The sequence below is a fragment of the Falco cherrug genome, chromosome 4 (genome assembly GCF_023634085.1).
Source record: "Falco cherrug isolate bFalChe1 chromosome 4, bFalChe1.pri, whole genome shotgun sequence".
Lineage (NCBI taxonomy): Eukaryota > Metazoa > Chordata > Aves > Falconiformes > Falconidae > Falco > Falco cherrug.
This window is the reverse complement of record NC_073700.1, coordinates 109377252-109402415: the sequence shown is the minus strand read 5'-3', so window position 1 is coordinate 109402415 and position 25164 is coordinate 109377252. Positions and strand designations below refer to the sequence as shown.

At 40.1% G+C, this 25164-nt stretch overlaps 2 protein-coding genes across 8 annotated transcripts in view; one reads left to right on the top strand and one right to left on the bottom strand.

The window, feature by feature from the left end:
- TAX1BP1 (Tax1 binding protein 1) overlaps positions 1–15402 on the top strand; it is a 66075-nt gene extending 50673 nt beyond the window's left edge. For all 7 annotated transcript variants that reach the window (XM_055707838.1, XM_055707833.1, XM_055707839.1 and 4 more), the window contains 4 exons: positions 3090–3264; positions 3583–3731; positions 13502–13587; positions 14240–15402. In XM_055707838.1, the coding sequence (XP_055563813.1) occupies positions 3090–3264; positions 3583–3731; positions 13502–13587; positions 14240–14441 (612 nt within the window). In that variant the 3' untranslated portion in view covers positions 14442–15402. The remainder of the gene's footprint in view (positions 1–3089; positions 3265–3582; positions 3732–13501; positions 13588–14239) is intronic.
- Positions 15403–16401: 999 nt separating this feature from the next.
- The window catches only part of JAZF1 (JAZF zinc finger 1), a 195088-nt gene continuing 186325 nt past the window's right edge, over positions 16402–25164 (bottom strand). Inside the window, exon 5 of the mRNA XM_055708803.1 lies at positions 16402–18732. Within this exon, the coding sequence (XP_055564778.1) occupies positions 18556–18732 (177 nt within the window). The 3' untranslated portion in view covers positions 16402–18555. The remainder of the gene's footprint in view (positions 18733–25164) is intronic.

Genomic DNA, 25164 nt, shown 5'->3' with positions numbered 1-25164 from the left:
GTTTTAGGTCATATCTGCAGGAAGATATTTTACTTGGAGGGTGTTAGGCAGAAATTGTGTTGTCCTGTATTGGAAGTTTTTTCTAAAAGAAAATAAACACTAATGTGTTTATGGCCAGTGTGCCAAAAAAGGTCACTTTCTGGAAGCTGCCTTACCATTTGTAGATACCACTTTTTTCCTGTTTGAAAATGACTTTAAGATGTTGCTGTTGGAGTCTAAACATTTTAGGCCTGAAACCTGATAGTACATGTTTAACAATAAATGTATAATTTCTGTCGTCTTTCATTTGAGTGGTGTTTCGTTTTCAGCGTATTTACGGCTACTTGATTTTTGCATTTCTGTGTTCTAGAGTTTGGGCTGAAGTTTGCTTGTTTTTAAGAAACAACGTATTGAGTTAAATAGGTAGTCGAAGTCTTGGCTTTGAGTTTCAATTTAAAGTCTTTTGGGGAAATGGCACACTTCCATCTCTGAGTTTTTTGTTGACATTACATTAGCAAATATTAAACATGAACCCAGAATAAAATGCTAACCAGAAAGAACAAAATGACTGGAAAGCATACCTCTCTTAACAACCTCTTGTTTTTAATGATTTTCATTTTTACATCTCAGATTTTTTTTTCTTGGTTCTGAATTGTAAATGGCATATTCCTTTGGATATTCTTGGCATACATGCTCTCTCTCCCTAAAGCCATTTTAATAAATGGAAGGATGAGGAATACTTTTCTTTGGATAAATTACAGCTGATGCACTGACCACACTTAAGTCACTTTAATTGCTGTCTTTTAACATGCACACACACATATATATAGGTTTAGATTTTTAATGGTTTATACATTATGAAAACCCTTTAGTAGTTTATAATAATAATCTTTGTGGACTATATTCAATAATCTAGTGTTTTAAGTATATTAATTTTTGTAAGAGTTCTGTTCGAGCTTTTCTGAAATAATTGCCTTTCTGATACAAATATTTGCAGAACAGAATTGCGTAAAGCATTTAAGCCCCTCAAATTGAACAGTTTTATATTTTATATGAAAACACTGAGTTTTGGAAGCAAGCTACACACAAACCCTCACTGAGCTGTAAATATACATATATAAAGCAGGTGAGGATATAAAGAAGCAGGAAGAAGGATGAATTAGAACTTTCCTCGCTACATTCATAGAGGGCAAATTATTTTTCACAGGAACTGTAGTAACTTTGAAATCTGTGTATGAAAATACAGCTTCTCACGGATTGAAAACCTCATTTGTCATTTTAGACAAGTGTGGTTTTGTTCTGTATGGTGCTTGTAGTATGAATATTACTTGAAGCAAGTAACCTCGTCTGGATTACCTTTATGAAAAATAGCACTAATTTCTGTTTGTTAATATAAGTAGAAAATACCAACCTTGAGTAGTCATTTTACTTCCTGGAATCAATTGTCTGAGTTTTATCAAGGAAAGAGAATTAAGCAATCAGTCTAGCAGTTAGTGCTGAGTTTGTTTATATATCCAGGGGCCGTTTTATGATTGCTTAGTGCCATGACCACCTTACCTAGGTTATAGTACGGAATAAATTACAGAAAAAAAGTACAGATAAAGCAAATTGTCTTCAGTCTGACCTACATCTAAGTGTTTGTTATCCCAGTGTTTACCTAAATCCTGTTGATGTAAAGTATCTATAATATGGTCTCCTTTAGCTCCTTCATCAAGATTAAAATCTTGCCTGGAATTTTGATAGAACTGTCACACCTGCTGTAGCCCGTTCTGGCCGTGACAGGAGAAACCTTCTCTTACTTGTTTTCGATCAGACAGTGTTGTAGGGTACACAGCATTTTCCTATCCTGTTGTTTTGCCTGTCAGTGTCTGCTGCATTTATCAGGAGTTACTTGCTATGTTTTCAGGATCGTTTCCAGATCTTTCCTGACCTACTAGTCTCTTATGTTCTTCCTTCCCCTATTCAAATATCATGAATTGACCTGTGAGACCATGCTTCATTTTTCTGTTACATTTTCAAATATGCATGCTTGTGTGCTTTTTTCCTTGCTGTTTGTTATGTTTTGGAGAGAGATTTCTACTGAGTACCTGTTTTCTTCAGGGTGTTCCTGCAAACTAGCCTTTTGCTCGTGCCCACTATGAAGCTGACAACTTCATGCTCTTGATGTAGAAACCTCTCCCTTTGATTTACATTTAGACTGTAATTTTTTTATAGAGTACAATCTGTGTTTTTTGAATGTAAGAACAAAAAGGTGCCATCTGGGTTAGTCTGCTTTACAGTGCCCCTCGAAACTGTTCTCATATCTTCGGTTACTGCAAGCCACAAACCACGTCTCCACATTGCAGATAATACTGATATTAATTGAAAAAACCAAACATTCCCTTTTCTTCTTTCTGTTCACAACAAGTAGAAACACTCAAAAATTTCAGCTGTTAGTAGTCAGCTGTTAGTAGTGATAGGACAAGGAGCTTTTTGGCTATACGTGGTATAATAGTAATAGAAATATTTTGACATAATAACAGCTAAAAAAACCCCTAATAATTACAAGTGGAACGTGATCACCAAGCAGAATCACAGTGTGTGTGCATATGAAGGACACTGAGCAAAAGTTTGTTTTAACACTCTTTATTCTTAAAATATCTGCCACTCATGACTTCATCAGGAATTATGTCAAGGTTGTATATATCACATACTAGAATGGTTTATTCTTGAACAGTATGGTATGATAAAAAATTTTTTTAGATGTTAACTTTAAAAACATTTTCACACTGCACATTGTCTTTAGGTGTTATTGTTCATCCACACATTGTTTACCTATTTAACTGACTCTTCTTCATTGTAAAAAGGATGCAGATTTTTCTTGAAAAATGTGGCATTTCTGTTTCTGTAATTTGAATTAACTGGTGACGAAACAAGAGAAAAAATTTCTTTAAGATCTCTTTGCATTTTCTTTGACTATTGTATGTGTGGTATATTTGGCACTAGATCAAGACAAAAATACAGTGGGAAGGTTAGCAGATTTTTTTTAAAAAAATTAAATAGCTGATAAAAATATCAAACTTTGCTATGGCTCCATAGGTTAAGTACATTTTAAACTTTGCATTATTTAGGAACTTGGCAGGACACCAGGAAATCAAGCTGGAAGGATGATGGAAGGACAGATTTCACAACAGACATTACTTTTTCGCAACCCGTATTCGGAGGAAAACGGACCAGTTCCTGCAGTGCCAAGTAGACTACCAGTATTGCAATATGGAAACCCTTATGCAATTCAGGAAAGAAGAGGTAAGTGAATTCCACTCTCCCCCACCCCATGTAATTTCTCTTTCATTGTTTCAAAAACAATGGCTCATTTAATGCAGATTAAGTACCAACAATCTTTATACTGGTGTACAGAGCCTTTATTGACTGATGAGAATCAATAAAGTGCCTTTATTTTGCTGATGAGAAAGAAACACCTATTGAAAAAGGTAATTTCTATTGTTTTGTATTATCTAAACTAAAAATGTATTTTAAATTTTGACTTCTAAATATAAGGTAGCGCATCTGTAATCTCAAAATACAAACTACTGAACAAAGATGCTCTAATTAATTTTTCTTCAGATGGAGCAGATGGTGCTTTTAATCCTGATGAGATCCAACGACCACCTGTTAGAACTTCCTTTTGGGAGCTAGAAGATGATGTAGTGTGTAGTCAGCCTTCACGCAATCTTAGTCGGCCTGATGGTTTAGAAGATCCTGAGGACAGCAATGCAAGTTACCTTTTTTATTAATTTTTTCTTGATATGTTTCCTAATGAGTAATCAAGAGTTGCACATAGGTTTTCAGTATCTGATAAACCTGATTTATTGTTTGGTAAATCCAGAACTGATGTTTTCTTTTCCCCGAACAATGTTCTAGGTGAATTTTGCTTGCTTTGAAGGAGAAAACACTGCACGTCTGTTGATGATAATATACTTGTTCCCCCAGTCTCTTGAGTTACTGACAGCTTGTGTTGGTATTAGGACAAGTAGCTTCTTAATCTCTTTAAATACTAAAGTAGAAATATCCAAGTAACCTCAACCCATTCTGATTATTTTTTTTTCTCTCCTGTGTGGTAGAATGTGGGCTCAAAATGTAGCCGCTTCTTGTTCATTTTATAGCTGTATGTAGGAACTAAATTGTAACAAAACAAAATTTTAAAGGGTTCTGATGCCAGTATTTTCGGTTAAACGCTGGATGAAAATTTGTATCATATTAGATGCTTTATTAATCTCTTGTTCTGTCTTTTGGAATTCTGCATTTATTAATTTCAGTTTTGAATGTTTTTGCTGGTAGACATGTATTTGGAAGAGCTAATTGACTTACCTAAAGCTGATTAAACTGAAAGTGACAGATTCTCCCCTTTTTTTTTTTTTTAGGGCTTTGTATGTTTTAAGTTGGAAATTGGTTAGCTTTTCTTTTTAGTACAGTTAACTAGCACATCCTGTATAAAAACATTGGCTTCTCTAATAAACTGGACTGTATGTCTTCATTTGAACAGGAGCAGACTTACTACTCTTATTCAAAGTACTCTGGCACCTTCAAAAATATTCAACAAGAAATACCTTTCCACAAAGTATTGTGCTCTTTGCAAGTACAGTGGTATCATGACCCGTTTCTCATTTAGTCTAGTTTGCCACGTTTAATTGCTATTAACCTTTGCAGAAACTGATCAGTGTTCAGACAGGCATGATTTTAGCCCTGGTGCTCAGCACCTATAATGGAGAGAAATGTATTTTTCCCTCCTACCTTTTGCCCCCAGTGTCCATTACTGTGAATAATTAGAGAAACTGTCAGAACTTTTGCAGCCTGTTCAAGGTCTAGAATGTGAGCTTAATGCTGTTGCCCACCTTTACTTCACATTTTGCATATTAAATCTGATCATTCTTGATGTAGATATTACGTATGACAAGCTCTTCTCTTCTTTAGTCATCTGCTTCAGTTTAATTAGCAGTGCGTTCTTTCTGATCTATGTGCTTTGCCCTCTTGCAAACCCAAGAGAAACAGTGCTAGAGTCTTGTGCTCATTTGTTGACACAGCTTGGATTTTTGTAATGAGATGGAATATAACAGACTTAAACAAAGATCAACTTGAGAAAAATTGCCTTTAAATCAAATTATTCATACCTTTATTTTTTCGCTTCCAAATGAGAGACAGTTGCTTGCTCCTCTCAAAAACAGACTGGATGTGTAGTGTACAAATTCACATGGAAATGAGTAGTTGCAGGAAACTTTCTAGAGAGACTTAATAATCTGCCAAAGATAAAACAGTTCTAATACAGTATTTAAAGAAATAACCAGGGAAAATTTTCATATATGTTGGTAACTCAGTATAAGGCGTGCCTGTCATTTATGCAGAAGAAACAGCAAATACAAAGTGATAAATATGAAGAGATTACCGGTTGTTGTACTGGTTTTTAAAATAACCTGTTTAAGATGTAGTTCTTGGCATTCTTAAACCATTGAGATGTAGAGAGCCTTTTGTTGGAGGAGGATTCCCTCCCAGAAGAAAAGGACTTGTAGCCTTGCTTTCTTTATTACCATTTTCTGTCATCTTCCTTTCCATCCTCTCCACGTTCCTATTACTACCTGTTATGTCAGTTTAAGAACTTGAGGGTGTTGTGGTCACTGTCACCACTTCATGGCTGCTTTGGTGGTGGTGTACCTGTGATGAGAAATGTCTACATTATTTAAGCTGACACATCCTTGAGACCCTGGGCCAGTACTGTGATGCACAGGAGAATGAAGTAGAGGTTGTATACACACAGTGGTCAACGGACTTATCAGATATGACTAAAATAGGCTTTTTTTCAGTCTGTAAGGTAAGAATAGGGAAGTCTGTGCACGCATGTGTGAGAAAAACGTTGTGACTTGCTTCTACAGAATGAAGGCTACAAATGAATGGGAGCTCCTTTCCTTTAGGATATTCATCTAGCCTAAGGGCTAAGTCATCAAACTAGAGGGGGGTCTAGCAAGTCAAGCTTAACCTGCTGTAGTTGCTGTTTTATGTTCCTCTGCAGTTGAGTAACTATATAAAGAATCTCAATGACAGAGGAGAAAACTGGAATGCTTCTCCCAGAGGTGTTTGCTGGATGGAGAATTAGGTATAATTGCTTCAGGCCTACAGACCCCATCTCTGCAGTTGTTACTACCTTGACCGTCTTTCATTGTAAATGTTGAGTTACGCTGTTTCCAACTGCGGCATTGTCTGCCTTAGCACCACAGAAAGAATCGAGTGTCTTTGTGCGTTTTTCCATTTGCATGTTTCCACTTCACATGTTGATAGTCCTTGATTTTTAAAGCCTTTGCTTTCATTGGACCCTTCCAGCACTTAAACTACTTACGCAGCATTATTTGTGCTGTGAATTGACGTGAAGTGGAATACCCATTTTCTGTTCATCTGTACTCTGGCATTAGCTCAAAACAAGAGTCTCTTCCAGTTTGTTCAGATTTTTATTTTGCCTTCTTGCCCCCATTTTTTATTTCTTTCTGAATATTGTTTTTTCCTTGCTTCTGCTAGCTTCAGCCATGTTTGACATGTGGTAGAGGTGTTAGATACTGACTTTCTAATAGGTTTTTTGACAATTGCTTGGGATAAGATAGAGATCTTAATAAATTCTTGTTCTAACAGGCAGCCGACAGCTGGCTCATCAGCCTGATTATGGCTGCAAACTGGTCACTAATCCAAATAAAAAAGAGAACATGAGGTGATGTGGGGGGAGAAGTATCGGAGGGAGTGCAAGGCAAATCCAGAGAAAGTCAGGATTCCTTAGTTCTTTTGTTTCTTGTGTGGTAAAACTTGATTCTTTTAATTGAACTGAGGGTGTTTTTGTTTGATTGGATTTTTTGTTTGTTTTGTAATGCAAACTTTCTTCATCAGTCTTGTAACAGACTTGTTTGAGATGCTGAGTTTACTTTTGCCTGAAGGCATCTTGTGTTCCTGGGTAATGATCCATTTTATATGCTTTTTGTCTTGTACTGAAAAGATCTAACTCGGGGTACCTAGTCTGCAGCGTATGAAAAAAGGTCATGTTTCTGTTCTGTGTCACTAGACTTGTAAATCGCTTACTGGTATGGATCAACCATAGTTCTGTACGTTAACAGAAAGGTGGTTCTCTATTTCCCTTCCCAATGAAGAAAAACTTGTCAATCTGTTGAGCTAATGTGGCTGCCATCATGTGTACTTTTTAGCAACACACCTCTTTAATCTCAGTGAGCCAGCCTTGGTTGATCTTCCTACCTATCCTAAGGAGGGAATGTGAGACTTTTAATTATATTAATAGATTAGGAGTGTGGCACAAGATGGTAACTATCCTTTTGGTTGGCGATGGGGAAGAAGGGTACCAGCTTAGTCTGTGTTCACTCACTGCTGCTTTCTTACTCCACTGTCAGGAGTTCTGTACACTCCTTAAGAGCATGTTTGGCCTAGTGAGGCAGGGTTTTTTGCATAGCTGTATAGTACTGGATGCAGTGCTAGGGTTTGTTTCGTTCCCAGTTACAGAAGGAAAGACATCACAGATGCCCTGAGCTCACTTTAGGAGGATTATTATCATGCTGAAGTTGTGCATGAATTACTTTCCTGGGGATGCTTCTGTACCTGCAGCTAATGATTTGATCTTCAGTTCTGTGGAGTACAGCTGCTATCTTTGTAAGCCTCTGCAAAGTCGTTTTGTCTTTCCTACTGGTAAGCTACAAACCTCTCAAGCTCATGATTGAGATGGTCCTTTTGCTGAGGTGTTCGCTTCTAATGTGACCTGAACTTGGTTTCCACATTCCGAAGGAGAACACTGTTTGCCCTTACCCCAAGTGTAGTAGGGTTCCCTTTCTGAGTAAATATATTTTTGTTACTGGCCATTATTTTGACTAGTGGTGTAAGATCAGGTGATGGTGATACTCCTGCTATACTGAAACTTATGCTGCCTTTACTGTCTTAAGTTACTTTGAGTTGTAGACCCAAGTAAAGATACATCTGCAGATGTTTCTTTAATTTTTGTTTGATGTTGCTTTTGTGTTCCAGTTTAGTTTCTCCCAAAATTGGTTTTTTTTTTTATTGGGAACGGGCACATCCATGTATTTGGTTGACATGACAAAACATCGGTTTTGTGTGACTTGAAGGCTTTCCAAAATTCTTGATAACTTTTGCTTTTGGAACTCGTAGGCTAATTAAACCATGATTTCTGAGAGGGATAAGCTGGTCCACACAGTGGTGATTTTGTGTAGAATAGTTGACCTGCCACCAGTTCCTGCGTCATCTACTCAGCACTAACTTTCCATTTGCTCATGCTCCCATAATTGACCAAAATGTATTCATTTGGAGCAAATAGTTTCTAGAAGCAGGGTATGTATGGGAGAGATCCATAAACAAAACATATTCATATTTTTAATGCTGAAGTGTGAGTTTTAGAACTGTAGTCCTGATTACAGTTGGCAGTAAGCCCAGAATAACTGTCCTGAGACTCTTAAACAATGTTGTTAGTCACAGTAAATTTGTGGGGGATGGAGAGTGTAACTTTTGGCAACTGACAACCAGGTCAGAATATTTTTTTGAGATTAAATCAAAGTGGCCTTTATTCTAGGAAAAAAACCCCAACAAAACATTACACTTTATTTCCCTGATCTTACCCTGTCAGCCAATTACTATCTTTTGTATAGGATAGACATGTAAGGAGCTGTTGGTATCCAGGTGCCTCTTGGGACATCAGCCTGCTGGCAGAGAGGTAGAGAGACTTGAGAGAGTTTGTTTGATATCCCTCCTGCAGCAGAGCTGAAGCACAGAAAGAAAACGTACTTTTCTTCCCAGTTTACCTGCACTATACATTAGCAGTGTGCCTGTTCGTTTATTATTTAAAGCTTATGGTGGGTATCAGTTTGCTTACTGTTGCGTGTTAAAACGATCTGTAGAAATTGGAGAGGGGGAGTGTTCAAGTCTGTGGCTTTTGTACAGTGTCACACGGCTTTGTTTCTAATTTCTGTTTGGCAATCTTGGAACTGCTTACAGTTGTGATTATGAAAGTAGTACATGAGACAAAATTGGTTAGTTTTGGTAAAACTAGGTGGGTTGCGCTTATTTCTGCCAGTTAATGTCTGGCTTTCCCTTCTTCCTCTTCTAGTGGCACCCCCTCCCCCACCTCCCTTTTTTTTTTTTTTTTTTTAAACCATACTTTATTGTCTAATACTGTATTTTATCTTTATGATTCATACAGTCTGTGGAGCTCACTGTGGCAATTGTAGAGTCAGAGTTACAGCCCAGTCATAATAGTTGTCATGATGTTAAAGGCATATTTTACAGTTCGTTAACGTAATTATGCAAACTTCTAAATTCAGAAGGCCTGGTACTTACTATGCTACATAACCACCTGTGCCAGCCTGTGGGTACTTGATCCCAGACTCTTAAGGACCTGAGGCCACGTATCAACTGCGTTACATCACTGCAGGGCACTGTAGAGGTCTTTGACTAAGTACATGCAGCCACATCCCTAGTCGTCAGTCTGGAGTGCAAAAAAGCTGGCTCTGGGTCTACACGAAGGGCAGGTTAAACTGTCTCTTTCTCAAAATCCTTGGATGGAAGCCCGTACTCCCTAACTTGGATGACTTGCCCGTGGCGTCCTGAGGGCAGGCTGATGTCTGTGCTTAAAGTACAGCATAGGCTGAGCCATGGGGTTCTGGTGTACGGGCAGTTACTGTCAAACTCGTTCGGTAAAGCAGCTTCAACTGGACTTATTTTGGCTTTTGAATCTTCAGGACATGGTTTGTTTTACCACGAGAGAGCGACTGGGTTTTAAATGTTGGGTTGTAAAGCACGTGTAATGCCATTTAGAGTAAAGAGCATATAACTGGTTATACTAGCTGGAAGAAACTGGGCACTGAGTGATTGTGAACGCAGATGAGTAAGATCCGTCCTCTCTTCGTATAGTTCCATTTTACAGGGTACACTTTAGGAGTTTTGCCCATCTGAAATGACAGACAGACAGTTGTTGGAGTCCAGTACAATGGGATATTTTCAGTGTTTTCCAGAAGTTCCAGGTTACCTGAGGGCAGTGCATGAGAATCTTTAGTTATTGGTGATTGTATTCTGTATGTAAAGTTCTCACTGTTAATGTTTGACCGTTCTTTAATGACACGGTAATCTCTGTATGCTCACTATTGATTTGCATTCTTCTTGTTTGGATTAAGCATAACAAAAGGTTAAGAACTGATCTTTCTTTATATACTTGGCCAAGAGCAAAAGTACATCAGACTTTCCTTACCTTAACAGCATGATATCAATACATATTTGGTAATGTCATTTTTCTGTGGTGCACAGTTTGGAAGCTGCTATAAGGAACACACAGTATGACTTTTACAATTAATTGAATTGGGTCATGAGAAAGCTATATCCTTAGGACATACCAAACTTAACGTTACTGTGACATCAGAAAAGCCTTTAGGTTTTGGTGGGTTTTTTTTGGGTTTTTTTTTGGTTTTTTTAAACTGTTAGTTACTTGTCCTTGCCTTTTGGCCAAGCTAGCGGTTACAAGGCAGCAATGCAGGATATAGCGTGTGTGCCAGTGTAGGGGAAAGCATCATATTCCTTTTCAAATCAGTTTTGTGAAAAGAGGAATGAGGAGGAATGTTACATTTTTACACGGCAGGGTATCATGCTTGCTAGAAGCTGAAAAGGCAAGAGATGTAAACAATTTAATCTTGCCAAGCAACCAGCAGTAACCAGTGGGTTTTTTTGTTTGTTTGTTGTTTTGTTTTGTTTTGTTTTTTTTTTTAAGAAAAATAGGGTGGGTAAAATGCTGAACAAATAACTAAATTAACTAGTGTGAATGATGTGAAAAACTCACCCAACCTATTAACTTATTAAAGCTTTATGTAAGGTGGACAAGCGGTGCTGAATTTTTTTTTTTTTTTTTTTAAATGGCAAACCTTCGTTTGCATTTTGTTGATTCTAATTAAAACCTTTGGTTTCCCATGGACTGTGGTTGGTAGAGCAGAAATATACATGTGGGGATGCTAAAGCAGTCTGCTTCTGCTGACACAGCTAATATAAATGGATGGAGGGTATGGGTAAGATCACTTCTACTTGAATAATGTGTTATATGAACATATTTCATTTGCCACTCACTCAGTGCATTTTAATCTTTGTGTAATGCCTGCATAAAGACAGAGAGATTTCCTTTTCTGACAGAGAAACTAAAATTTCTGTGGTATTTTAACACTTGCATGGAAGATGGATTACTTAGGAATGATGAGTTCTGTTACAGTTGGGCGCTCAGGTCAGGGGTTTCTCTCAGGCCTGTGTCAAGCCCCTTTCTAAAAGCTGGGTTTTGTTGAATGCATCGATAGTTTGGAATGGGAAAAGACTCACATCTCCATCACGTTAGCCACGTAATTTAGGTTAATGCCCTTATAGACTAAGCTAATATTTAGCATTGTTAAATCCAGACTCCTTACTCAACCAAAATGAGTAACACTTAATACAATGAATAACCTTTGCATTTGTCATTGGGTTGGCTAATCTGTCCTAAACAAAGCTTACGTAGGGAATTTGAGGCTGAAGAGCCCTTTCACCAGAAAAGTACCTCTTCCACCTTCGTCTTGTAACCAAGTATTAAGTGCTGTGACAAAAATGCCTTGTGTTCAAGTAACTTGAGTGACAATGAAGAATAAGACAGTATTTTCTAGGGATTTAAATATTAATTCAGCCTGTGTTTGTAGTGGAACTTTTTTTTTCTTAAGGAAGGTACATATTGATTTTCTCAGATACGTCCTGGTCTGCTTACAGTCTGGTTGGTACTTAGCAAATCTGTCACGGTTTTGATGCTGTATATAAGCTGTAGCGTTGTAGCACGAGTACTTAAATAGTTTTTCTTCTTTAATACATACATCCTATCTCTTCTGTGATGAAAGGAACAAATAATATTTAAAAACCCATATGGCCTTTTTACTGCAGGTGCAAAGCAAGCAAGTTAGACTGGAAAATATGTCTGTTGCTAGCATCTGTCACAGCCAGCCCCGCTATTTGCTTAATGGAAATGTTAAATGGTTGAAACTAAACAGCTGTTGTCAGGAGAAGGAAAATATTGAGGGAATCTTCCCATCCTGCCCTGTTCCATTAACTCTTCATAAGGACAAAGTATGTTAGCCTAGAAATAAATGTGTTTGAATATCCATATTAGCTATCTGTATGAAACACACAGCACGTATGCTGTTTTATATGGTCCCTTGCACATCCATTTTTGAAGATCAGCTAAATAATTATTAATTCTTGTATGTAAGGTGTTTTTGAAATGAAAAGTATCTAGGAGTTGGAGTTTCAAAAATCTTGCTGAATTTACTCGTATTCCCTCCTTGAAATGAGCAGGTTTTGTGCTTGCATTATCCAATTGCAAAACAGAACCAAGATGCTGTATATATAGTTTGATACCGCACAAAGAATGGGTTTAGAAACACAGTTCTGACTTTCTTCCTTCTCCTTCGACTTGTGCTGTTTTCTTCCACTGATCGTTTGCTTGCATCACTGTTCTATTTAAATCTAAATTGTAATAATGTCATCACAGAATTAAAAAAACTAACCCTAAAATCTGCAAAATGTAAGTGTGCTGACCCCTTGCTTGTCAGAAGGGGACTCTTGGAGTCCAGTCACTGTAGCAGGTATTCTTCTTTTTTCTGCTTGAGAATTCCCCGCTGCGGGCAGATTTCTTTCTCCTTTTGTGAGAAGTGTGGAGCAGCGTATTCCCTCGAGGCCGACCTGCCTTCCTAACCTGGTAGGAGCTCTGAGGCAATCCTGCTCGTCCATCAGCAGAGCGATCCTCATCAGTGCCTGCTGCAGCTATTTATGTGCTGTTAGTGGCCCTGGAGGGAGAGCGCAGCTGACAGAGCTGATGAGAGGAAGCAGCCGAACTGGGCAATTTAGCTGACGTGCCTGACGGCCGCGTGAAACGTGACATGCTCGGCTGGTGAGAGCAGTGTAGGCAGATCACTCGCACCTGACCGTTGGGAGGCAAGCATCTGCATTAAAATCGATGTCTCTTTTCACCTTGCTGAAATTCAAATTGACGCTTTTTTTTTTTTTTTTTTTTTGGAAGGCTGACTTGACATTCTATTATCTAGTTTATTTTTTGAGTTTCAGCTTTCGATCGAATGCTAGTACGGTTTGTAGTGTGGTGCCCTGCGTTCAGTTCAACACAGGTTTTTCTGTTCCGACTTCACCCCCAGGCGTTAACGGCGAGGTGACCAGCATGTCCTCAGCTCCTGCGCTAGCAGAAGCATTCTGGCGGTGCCGGCACAGAGTTCTGCTCTAGATCCGTGGTCAAAAGGCAGCCTGTGCTTAGCTTTTAACGTTCACAAACCATGTCTCCCTTTTGTATGCTAAAGTGAAACTTACGCTGCAGAGATGGATAAAATTTACCTTTCATTTTATCATGTTTATGCTTGATAGCAGCAATGCATATGGAGGGGAAAAAAAAAAGCTGTCTCTAGAGGCTATTATTTAAAATACGTCCTTTTTTTAATAGGATGACGACAACGCTGCTCCTTCAGCTCCTGATCCTCCAAGTCTTCTCTTGCATGAACGTGGAACGGGTTTCTGCTTTGATTCCAGGTACGCGTTATCTTTTATTGGTCTTTAATGGCATGGATGGGTTTCTATGTAACTGGAGTTTCTTACTCAAGGGCAGCGGAGGGAGATGACAGTTAAGCATTTTCAATCAGTGTTTGTTTTACAGTTAACTGTCAGAGAATAGGCTGGGCGAGGGGGTAGGCTGTTTGTGCTGTACCTTATTTTGATGGAATTTGGACACTTTTTTAAGTAAATGAATGAATAACTTTTGGTTTTTTCCCTCTCTCTTTCCAACCTAATTGTGAACCTAAGTTTAGAGCTTTTATAAAGTGTTATGTTTGCTAAGAGCAAGCATTTATGAGCAGAGTGAGTGGTTTCCCATGAAACTGCTTGGCCATTAAGACATTCACTAGATTTGTATTCAGTGGTAGCTGGAATTATGTCAAAATTATGTCGCTTTTAAAATGCCAGGTTATTTTGGAATTCCTGCGTAAAACTACTTTAACTGTATTGAGCGCTTTCAGCAAAATACATTGAAATTAACTGTAGGATACTTGGTTGAATACAAAGCCTGCTGAAATGTAAGCTTGCAGTAAAGCTCTTGACGTCGGTGGCAGCAGGATCCTACTGCTGTATTTCGTTTTGCAACGACAGATTAACTAAGTTTCCTTTTTCTCTCCACGTCCTCGTGAAGTTTCGACGTGCACAAGAAGTGCCCTCTGTGCGATGTGATGTTTCCACCCAACTACGACCAGAGCAAGTTTGAGGAACACGTTGAGAGCCACTGGAAGGTGTGCCCCATGTGCAGTGAGCAGTTCCCGCCCGACTATGATCAGCAGGGGTTCGAGAGGCATGTTCAGACGCACTTTGATCAGAACGTATTAAATTTTGATTAAATACTTTGTTTTGCAGTGTAGCTTAAAAACCTCACCACTCTGAGTAGTCCAGTTCTGGAACAAAGACAGTGCAGCTTTTCTGTAACAGTGCAAACCTCCGATTAAAAGCTAATTAATATACTCTAACGGGAGCCGTGGTAAGTCGTGGCTGTAAGCGGCTGTTGGGTTATCTTCTTTCTCTACCTAACGTTATACTACAAAAGAAAACAACCAACAACCCCCCCCCCCCCCCCCGTGTTATGTAGCTATTTATTTCTTTTCTTAGTAGAATTTGCAAGGACACAGGGATGGCTTGGCCTCAGAAAAAATGAGACCAGCTTCATGATGCTCTTCAGCTACGTAAAAAAAGTGTCCCCGTAACACCTGTGGTTTCTCTCAACCGTGGTAACTGAGACACAATTAAAGATGTAATGATCAGGTGTTTCTCCTAGCAAATTTGTGTAGTTTTTCTTTGAGTAACAGTTAAACTGGAAAGTTACATTACTTACCCTATGAAAATATAGTTTTCTAGCACATTTCTGAAATGTAGATGCATGTACTGTGAGATTACATGCTTGCAACAAAGGAATGGCAAATACTTCAGTTTTACGTGTAGAATGTTTGCCTTGAGGGATAATGTTACATTCAGTAGGTTGTACCTTAAGGCAGTATTTTTGAGTTGAAAGAAACTGCTGTGCTTAAGTGTCTAGAAGTAATTGTTTTTTTTTAAAAACACCATTGCCATTATGTTGCAATTGCATTTGGTAGAAAATACCGTTATATTTTCACAACTGAATTGTGTTCCTCTTGGCTTAGGGCTTTTAAAACCTTCCACGTTTTAACTTTATGTATTTCTTTCCAGTAAGTAAACCCATGTGTGTATATCTAAATATTTTATATTTACTTTAACTGTATTAAGTAAATCTGCTTTCCACTTGTTGTACAGTAGTCTTGTTACATTAAAAGCAAAATTATTCATGGAGTCGGTCCTTTTTTTCCCACTTTTTTCATTCTGAAGTAGAAAAGAGTTTAAGCTTTACATAAAGTAAATGGCATTCCAGCTCTGTATGACAAACTGTTGCTCACATCGCTGTGTGCTCTTTGTTTGAGAGGGAGTTGGGGATTAAGGCTTTGAGTAGCTTCTGCTGGCTGCAGTTCTCTCGCGAACGCAGGCAATATCCTGCGCGGCGCAGGGTTTATTGAAAACTGCGTGACACAGACAAATGGCGTGTCTGGGGTAGCAGCTACTGCGGTAGCCCTTGCAGAATTGTTAACTGTGAACTTTATGTCAAGAGATGGGCTGAGGTCAAGGCATGCAAGTGCTAAACAAATGTTGTCAGGTTTTTTTTGTCTTACCGTAACTCAACAGCGTAAGAGAACAGGCTGTAAACCCGGAATATTGTTGGTTGTACGAGTAAAGACTTCCGAGATCTCTGGTTGGTTTCCCACACGGGCAGGACAACCTCCGACCCTGAGGGTGCCAGAGCAGGGACTTCTCCCAGGTGTGTGTACGCAGGCAACTGCTGCGCAGGTTTCCCTGTTGAAGCAGCTGTGCCAGGGTGGCCGTTTCGGGACCCTGCCCAGGGAGTTTGCAGGTATGTGACAGAAGCCAGCCACCCCTACCCCATCCTCACTGAATTCCGGTTTTAATTTCTCCTTTTGCAGCGATGGCCACTTTGCTTCTGAAAACCTTCCTTGAGAGGGTTTGCTGCCATTAAGAGGGGGCTTCTGTTGCACTGACACGAGTTTTATCTGGTGCCCTGTTGTGACACTGGAAGAAAAAAGCCTGTGAAGCCAGAAGTCCTTTTGACCGATTAAATCAAAGGCTGCAGCATTCTGTGTAATTTCATGCATGATGGTGTAGTGCTTAAGTTGCTTCAGGTGTTTACTGAATACGGAGTTCGATGATAGCGAAGTAAAATAGACAACTGAAAGACGATATGCAGCCCAAGAACTTCAGCAACGAGCAGAGCAGTCTTTCTAGGTCAGAGGCAGTTTATTTTAAATGTGATTTGATTTACATTTATAAGCAGCTTTCCCGACAGGAATTCTTTAAGTTGCCTTCAGTTCTAAAACAAACCTCTGTCACTTTCAAACTTAAAGTACTTTGTCCCCAACAAAACATATGAAAATATAATTTAAAGCACACTTTTCACAGACACAGTACAATACATTCACTATACACAGTATAACAAAATAGTCCCATCTTTACCTGTTTAATAATACTGTCACGATGAATAGGTAAATAGAAACTGGAATTTCATTTTTATAGTTGAAAGGAATTTACATGCAACAATGATGTTTTACGACTGTTTAGCTGTTGAACGAACTTACCCAGCCTGTAGTTTCTTGCACTAGGAGCAGAGCCAAAACGTAGCTGTCGGCCAGATCTGTTGCCAAAACCGCAGAAGGTGGGAAGCGGCCGCCTGGGGCCTTGTGTGTACCTCTGGCTCTCATGTCTGGATCATCCTTTAAACCCAGCTGACAGCACTGTACAATGCAACCACGGTCACCTCTAGGATTTGAGCAAGTGATGCTTTATTGAAATTTGGGTGTTCTAAACACTCATTAGGATGATTCCTAAGTGTTTGTTTTAACGAGACTTTTACTCTGCTGGAGGATAGGTAACTGTCATCCTTACAAATTTTTCCTTTAAAGCTTTGGAAAAAAGCCAGTGGGAAAGCTCATTCGTCCTTTATCCGAGCTTTCTTTTGCACTTAAAAGAACAGGAAGTAAGCAAGGCGATGGCTGTGCTGAACACAGCGAGTTCCTCCCTAACCCTCGCCATGTAGGAATGAACGCCAAGAATAGCACTTGTGAGAGAAGAATGCTCAAGGCAGGATGGTAAGAAAGAAACGTTCAGGTATGGTCCAGACACGAAGCGCTCTCACGTTGGCTTTTGTTTTAAGTCAGTCTCTGACCACCTGCTGCAAGAAGCACTTAATCTTCAATAAGGCTCGTATGTCATATTTTAGCAAAATTAATCATAAAGCTAAACAGACACTTCCAAGTGGAATGCAGCTACCTGCAATGAGAAGCAAAAAAATGCACAAAGAAAATCTCAAAATACAATGAACGTGAGGGAGAGGCATTAGAAACTCCCTTAGCACAAGTAATAGACCTCCTTAAACCATGCGTGGAATTTTGAATTTTTATTTGCAACCACAGGCACATGCTCGTACAGTAGTTGCAAGAATTGGCAACACATAAAACATTAAATCTGTTGGCAATAGAGAACTACAAAGTGCTTTAAAACTTCATCTGAGATGAAGATAATTGTTTCTCACACACACATAAATTTGCACTTAAGTATTTCCAAGTGTCTTTCTAACAGATAGTTCAGGGGTAAATATTTAGTTGGACTAGGATATTGGTCCTCAAAAGTTTGATGGGCATGAACATAATATGACATCTTGTACAAAAAAAAAAAGTAATTTCTAACACTAACGTGATTGTTTACTAGATCAAATGGTAAGATTTTCAGCATTTCAAGAGGGAGAAAAAAAAAAGATTTGCAAGATAATATAAAATACAGCAAGCACACCTTTTTATGTATGTTATTTAAGTATGAAAATATTTTTAGCATATTATGTTAAACATTCTTTCTTATTTATATTTCCATTACCTAAAAGACTTGCTACTCCACTGATAACTCCGTTATGTAAGGCATGTTAACTAGAGTTTGACGAGGGTGGTATTGGTTTGGTTTTGCACACACAGTGACAGATGCATCAAAAGTCTTCGTCACATTACAATCTCGAACAGATGTCAGTGCCAAGCTCTCCTCTTCTCACTCCTATTCAACACTTCAGTACAACTAAATATGCAATGCCCCCCCCCAATTTTGTGGGTTTTTTTGTTGGTTTGTTTTGTTTCGGAGAAAAATGTTCTTTAGAACCTATAGCTTTTATAGCACCTTATCTCAAAGTAATGAAAATGGGTATGATGATTACATGTGCAAATGTACAAAAATCATTAACTCTACAAAGATACATCATTCCAAAATTACAGAAAATTTTAAAGCATGCATTTAATTTTTTTGAAGGGTTGCTGAATGCTTCCCCTGAAAAAGGTGGCTGTTCTCAGAATCAGCAACTGCTGGTGAGGATTTCTTGGCACACTTGTGACCAGCATGTTATTGCTGCATCTTCCTGATAATCTCAGCAGACACGGGGGGATGGAAATTGATTGTGTGGTGCCGCAGGCCCTGAGCTGTCTTGTAACTCTTTCCACAGCGACATTTGAATGGTTTGCGTACACGGATTTGTGTTCTGTGGCCATTCTTGGCGTGGTACTTTATACCGTTCACATTCTGTGAGTGAGAAAGTAAAATGTTAGTGGTCAAGTGGTCTGATGATGGCTTAGCTTCTAGGTAAAAACCGAAAATTGATTGACATTATGGGCAAAGTCACACAAATTGCTAGTAACTCCCGCCAGGTGTTACATGCGTGATACAAGGTGGGACAAGAAGGCGAATAACCTGTGCAGTTCTAACGTAGGAATCTTCCCTGCCCGGGTAGTCCCGATTTTTATGTCCTGCTGTATAGCACTTTCCAAAAAATACCATTTAATGAGCTCACAGACGGATGTTCTTTGCTTCCTGACATTTTTTCATAAAGCATTGACAGATTTTATTCAGAGTCAGTTGCAATTAAACAAAGAATTGGCATGAAGACTCCAGTCACACTGCTTCCAAAGCCGAAGCTCCCCCCCCCCCCCCCATCATGGTGTTTGTTCCGTTTTGTGTCATTGTTTCTAGAGATGTCTTTAGGCACCAGCAAACTCTGATAGTTTACACATTGCCTCCAAAGAATTAACTGCAGGAAACACTTAAAGAGTTACACAGAGCACACACTTAGAAAATAATGCAGAGAATCTGTCTTCAAAATAGCTATTGTTTGGGAATATTCTACTGCTAAAAGTAGAGCCACGATCTCCACTAGTTTGGAGAGGAAGAGCGAAGGAGGGCACCACAACACACCTGCTGTTACACTAGCAAGGTCAGGAAACTGGCAACACTCTTGCTAGATTAATCAAGAACCTTGCTAAACATACATCAGAATTGTACCCCTGCCCTCCTTTTCACGCATTTCTGGCAAAATGGCACAAGCTGCTGTGAACAACCGCTTTAGGTAGGATTTGTCTTACTGGAGTCTCTCTTATCTGCTTGAATGTTTGGATAAATAAGAAACTGTCCTTCATTAGAGCTTCTCCTAGGAATAAACCAACGAAGATGCCAAGACAGCTTGCGACCGAAAGATCCAGCGCCAAGGCTCTACTCTGTCCTCTTGAAAGTTTCCAGTTACGTATCTCGGGGTTTTTAAAAAACTATTAAAAAAAGCTAAAATCAGCTAACAGCCTAGATATTAATTAACCCACTAAATCAAGTTTTAGGGATTTTGTCATTGCTGAACCACTGCCTGCTGTTGCACATAATAAAACGTCCCCTTGGCTCTTTAAGCAACAAGTTGTTTTATCAACACGCAGCTTACAGTAAGCGTAAGCTCCAGCTTGGAGCTTGCAGCAATTAGACAAGATTGGCAACTTATTTAAAAAAATGGGGGGGGGGGGGAGGGGGGGCTTCAGTAAACAGAACAGAGCTACAACTCCTAAAACTTCAGGAGACTGCATACATCAGAAACCAAACCCCAGAAAAGCGCGAGTTCAACACCTTCAATACCACCCTCCTGCCAACGCTTGCCTTTCTCCTCCCCTACTCCTAACCCGAGGCATTGAGTAAGAATCTCAAGCGGTGTGTCCCGCTCCCACGAGACTGTCCCCCCGTGTCCCTGCTCCAACCACAGCTCACAACAGCAGGAAAAAGCAGCATGAGGAACTTGCAGCTCCCGTGAGGAAGGCAGGGAGGACTGTTACTGCAAGAGAAACAACCCAGTCGCCTGGAGGGCTACAGTGTGCTCATCTTACAATGCAACATGCACTTCCGTATTTATTACAGTTAACTGCCATGGCAGCCACGCATTTTTAATCTTTAAGCAAAAATAGTTACCTGGTTTCAATCAGAGTTGAGTGTGGTGCTGTTCTAGTCAGAACCCTGAATGCCCAGCGCAGTCTGTACTGCTAAAGTGGCATTTTAGGGCAGCCTGGGTGCCTGGAGAGGTTGATTTGTGAAAACCCTTTACAGAAAAAAATTTAGCCTAAAAATCCACCCTGGAAAAAGGGTATGGTGCAAGGCTGCAAGCAGCTGCTCTACCCACAAATGCAGGTTTCTCTCCTCTACAGCATTCAGGCACTGAATCCTCACTTGAAGTTGCAAATCCAGCCCCAAACCTGTTCTTTACACCCTTAAAAATACCGGACAACTGCGGCACAGCTGTCATCTGAGACGGAGACAAGAATCTTCAGTCTCCAACACAAACCAGACATCGATAGGAGCCTTTAGTGCAGGTTACTTCTGGGTGAAAAGCATGCAGAGGAGGCAGAATGCTGCACCGCCGAGACAGACGGGAGCACAGCAAAGCTACAAATCATCCTTAAGAGCAGTCAAGCGAATTCCCTGTTAAGTAATCTGAGATCCTGAGGCAGCTTTTAGATGGTTTTGCACATCGTCACAACCTGTTGGGGTGAGGGGGCCAGGAATGTCACTGGATGGCATGGGGACTGTCATCGGGCATCTGTCAACATCTAAGTACCGTTAAGGACCTGCACCGGCAAAGAAGAGAAAAGCTGGGGGTGATGTGCTAAACTTTTGCTGCTGCAGTAAAATTTTCAAAACAAAGCTATCCCCAAACCCAATACACATTCTGGAAACTACACAAACCTGTTTAGATTTTTAATGTTTGTAAGAAATCACTTCAAGACACTTTTAAACCAGTATAAACTGCTACAGATGCCATAAATCTGCAATCACGGTTATCCTCGCTACTCCATTCCAATGGCACTCTTCTCCTGACCCAGATTTTTTAATGATCCAGTTAACCTCAGGTACACCACGTGCCTTGATGAAGGGAGAGAAGTACTTTCAGGCAGAAAAATTTAAGGAAATGCTAAACCAGAAACCTATGTGGGATGAATTGGGCCATGGAAGGTTTGAAAAAGAGTAAACCACGCAGAGTATGAAGAGTTTGTATAACATGAAATTTGATCTGTACTCCTGTCTAAAAGAAAACTGTTGTTTGAATTACAGTTGATTCTTCAGCACTTTTTCCACTGCTGTAATGTAAACACTTTGTTGTATGTCTGGGCTGAGTTTGTTGAGGTATGGCAAAAGCCACTGCCAAACTCATACATCACTTTTATTGTTCTGGTTACTTAGGTTGCTCATTATTTACTCTCACAAATGATTGAGGAAGAAGATGGCAGCATAGAAGGGCGCTTACAATCTTAAACAGGAGGAAACAATTATTAACCTGGGACCAGATCAGGAAGAGATAGAGAAGTTCAGACTGGCACAGCCTGGTTTGCATGGCCACGAGGACACTTGCTGGGCAGGGACCCCTGTGTGGCCACACCTGTACCACGAAGCCGCTGCACTGCACAGAGCTTGCCACCCTGTTCAAGCAGGAACAGAGACATCAAGGATGGTTTGGGAGGATTTCTTGTTTCAGACTTGGACATTCGCAGATGTTTTTGTATCTCCTGCCTCTTCCTCCTGCAGTTTTCTTTGTGGGTCCTGTTCCTCTTTGCTCAACTTACAAGCTCTGGCTTGCTCCTTTCTTTCAAGTAAATTCCCTTCTTCCCCTCTCTCGCGTCAATATTCTCCCTCCCTAAGCTCTAGTAAGTCTCACTGACCTTAGATCAACCTTACCAGGGGTCTGTCCCACCCGACGGGCCTGGGACCCTCATGCCATTACCTGCCAGAAAGACAAGCCCAATGCCTCGGCGTTCCTGGAAGGTACCACTTCTCTTGCCCAAAGCCAAAAAGCAGTCATGCATATAAGCGACGTTTCGTACGCACAGAAATCTATTATTCTTCCATTACTGTATTTGCAGAAACTAGAAAAATTATGACAAATACTCTAGGGTTTTCTCTATAATAGTATCTATGCATTATTTGTGGGTGGGTTTTTTTTCCGTATCTATTATGTATCAAACTTCATTTGCTCTTTGGAAGTTGCCTGAATAACTTTCTCTACATCACATACACATTTTGAATGCCCTTCTCCAGAGCTACAGACCAAGTAACTGGCACACATAGGTAGTACTGAACAAAAGGCAAACCAATGCCACCTTCACCGATCCACACTTCAGCTTCTAGGGGTAGCGTTTTGCAAAGCATGTTAACTGCTCAACGCCACGTGCTTCTGGACAGGACACCGAAACGTGGATGTAAATCCAAAATCTGGTGAGGGTGAACTCCAGAGAAACAAGGCTAAGACCTTGGTGTTCCTTTGACTCATGCAGATGATTTTCTACAAATCAAATCCAACGCGTCAAATACAAATCATATGAATCAAAATTAATGCATAAACAGCAAACTGTAAAATACTTATAGTTTGTTCTCTAGGTCAGTAAGCATAATTAGAGAAGAAGAAAGCAAGCTTCAGAAATTAGTTTCAGAGGCTTGTGTTTGAAGCATGTAGAAGCCAGCACACTCCAGATTCATTTAGCCGTTTCTGCCTATCCCACAAACAAATTTACGCATCATTAAAAAAACTTTCTTTTTTTCCTCAGAATCTTTGGCTCCTTAAGAAAATCTGTGCCATACGATACAGAGCACCAACACATATTATAAGCAAGCAATCTTCTTTCTTAAAAAAATAAAAGTTCCTGAAGAACAACTACATGTTTATGACTCACTTCTGCTGCACTGCCTGTGGGAAACTGCCAAGAGATAGCAGCTGGGCGGGAGGCCAGTAGGGTCTTCTGATACTCATCTGGGCTTGTGTATAAACACGTTCCCATTACAGTTTCCATTGTCCGTCCCAGCCCATTCCTTGGGAGTATTTGTTGTACTCATTCGTGCCTTATTTACCTTTCCATAATGACTTTTCAGCGCAGAGGCCGTCTTTTACCCTTGTACATTGTTTGCAAAAAGGAGCCCCATCCCTACTGGGTCCTTTAAGCAGTACTGTAATACAAATAACATACCTAAAAATAACACTTTTGCTTCTCAAACGTACGTCACCTCAGGCCAGACAAAAGAAAACTGTGTATATCCTCCTTTCCTCCTCGCTCCCTAAAGGAATGCATCCTTTCTCAGCCGTAAAGCGAGCCTGGCAATTACTGTATGTGCACGTCCCTGTTCCTGTTTGGAGCACTATAATTGTTTTACAGCCCTGACTGTGATTATCCAGTACCTACCAGAAAATCCCAGTGCTTTGATCACAGGACTCCCTACCCAGCCTCTGCAAATAATTCATCGGAGTTGGGGGTTAAGCAGAAGGAAGATGAAGAGGAAACAAGCAACACAGCTGACACAAAGCTAAAAGGAAGGAAACAATGATAAAAATGTAAAAAGAAAAAAAATCAGGCCGAAAAGAAAAAAGGAGGAAACAGAGCCCACAGAAAAGAGGAATGAGGTGAGCCAGAGTTTAAGGACGTGTGTTCTGCTATCAGGACGAAATGGAGACGAGTCCCTGAGGAAAATATGGTACTTCTCATTTGCTGCTGTGCTCTGTCTGCAGCCTCTCTAAGGGTTGTTAATTTGTTCCCCGCCCGACTGTTCTAATAGTAACGGTGTACAAGATACCCCTTAGACAGTCCTCAGCGTCTGAGATGGAGGTAGTGAGATAGCAGAGGCAGGCAGAAACAGCTTGCTTATTTGGGCAATAAAAAGACAGAGGGCTGGCAGTCAAACAGAGAACAGACAGGATATAGCAAATTACAGGGTTCTCCTTCTAGCCTTGGCCATTAAGTGCATGTTTTCTGCAACGCATAGATGCCCTGTGGGCACAGTGACTTCTAACGATCACCACGGCTTGTTTGCTTCCTGAGCTAGGGATTTAGCTTTTATACTACAGCCTTCATCTGGCACAGCTTCTACCACACGCAAGAGAAGTATTAATCCTGAATAACACGGGTACATCTGCAAAGTAAGGCTCGCAAATAGTCCGAAAACATCCTGCCCTCTGCCCTGCCCCTGGAGATGGTGCCCGGTTTTCCCTGTCACCGAAGAGGAGAATAACCACTACGTAGCCCAGGCTAAGCTCTGCAAAAAAAGACTTGGTATGCCACTAAGAATTGAGCACGCTGCTTTCCTGCTCACGTTTTAAGGAAGTATTGTCAGTATTACCTGATCTGTACAGGAATCCGAGTCCTGTGATCTGCTGCTATGGGAGCTGCTGCAGTCCAGAACAGCTGCAGCATTACTGAAACACGTTTTCATCCACTACATGGTTTCATGCACAGTTTATTCATTCTTGTCACAACTGTTTTATCTCAAATGTTACTGGTCTTCCTATATTTCTTTCATATTACTGTTCTCTTTTAAGTCCCTACTTGTCAGTTATTTAAAGGAGAAGCCATAAAATAAAACTAGTACAAAACCAACCCAACCGCTACTGCTTTTTCTAGGGTATAGGTCAGTGGTTGAGTTTTCCAGTACTTCATGCAAAAACTTCAGAAAATGATCTAGAGGAACTGTGCCAACATGCTATTTCTGTTCCCAAATGTCAGTGACTATAGAATGCCATACTGAAGTCCAAGCTGTTCAATACAATTTCATCGGTCTCTCCACTGGTTCACGCGAAGCCACACTCCTGTCCTCACATCATGGCATGTTCTATACAGTCCAGCTCAAGGTTCAAAGTTAAAGACGTTTCACCCCCATAAACAGACATAAATT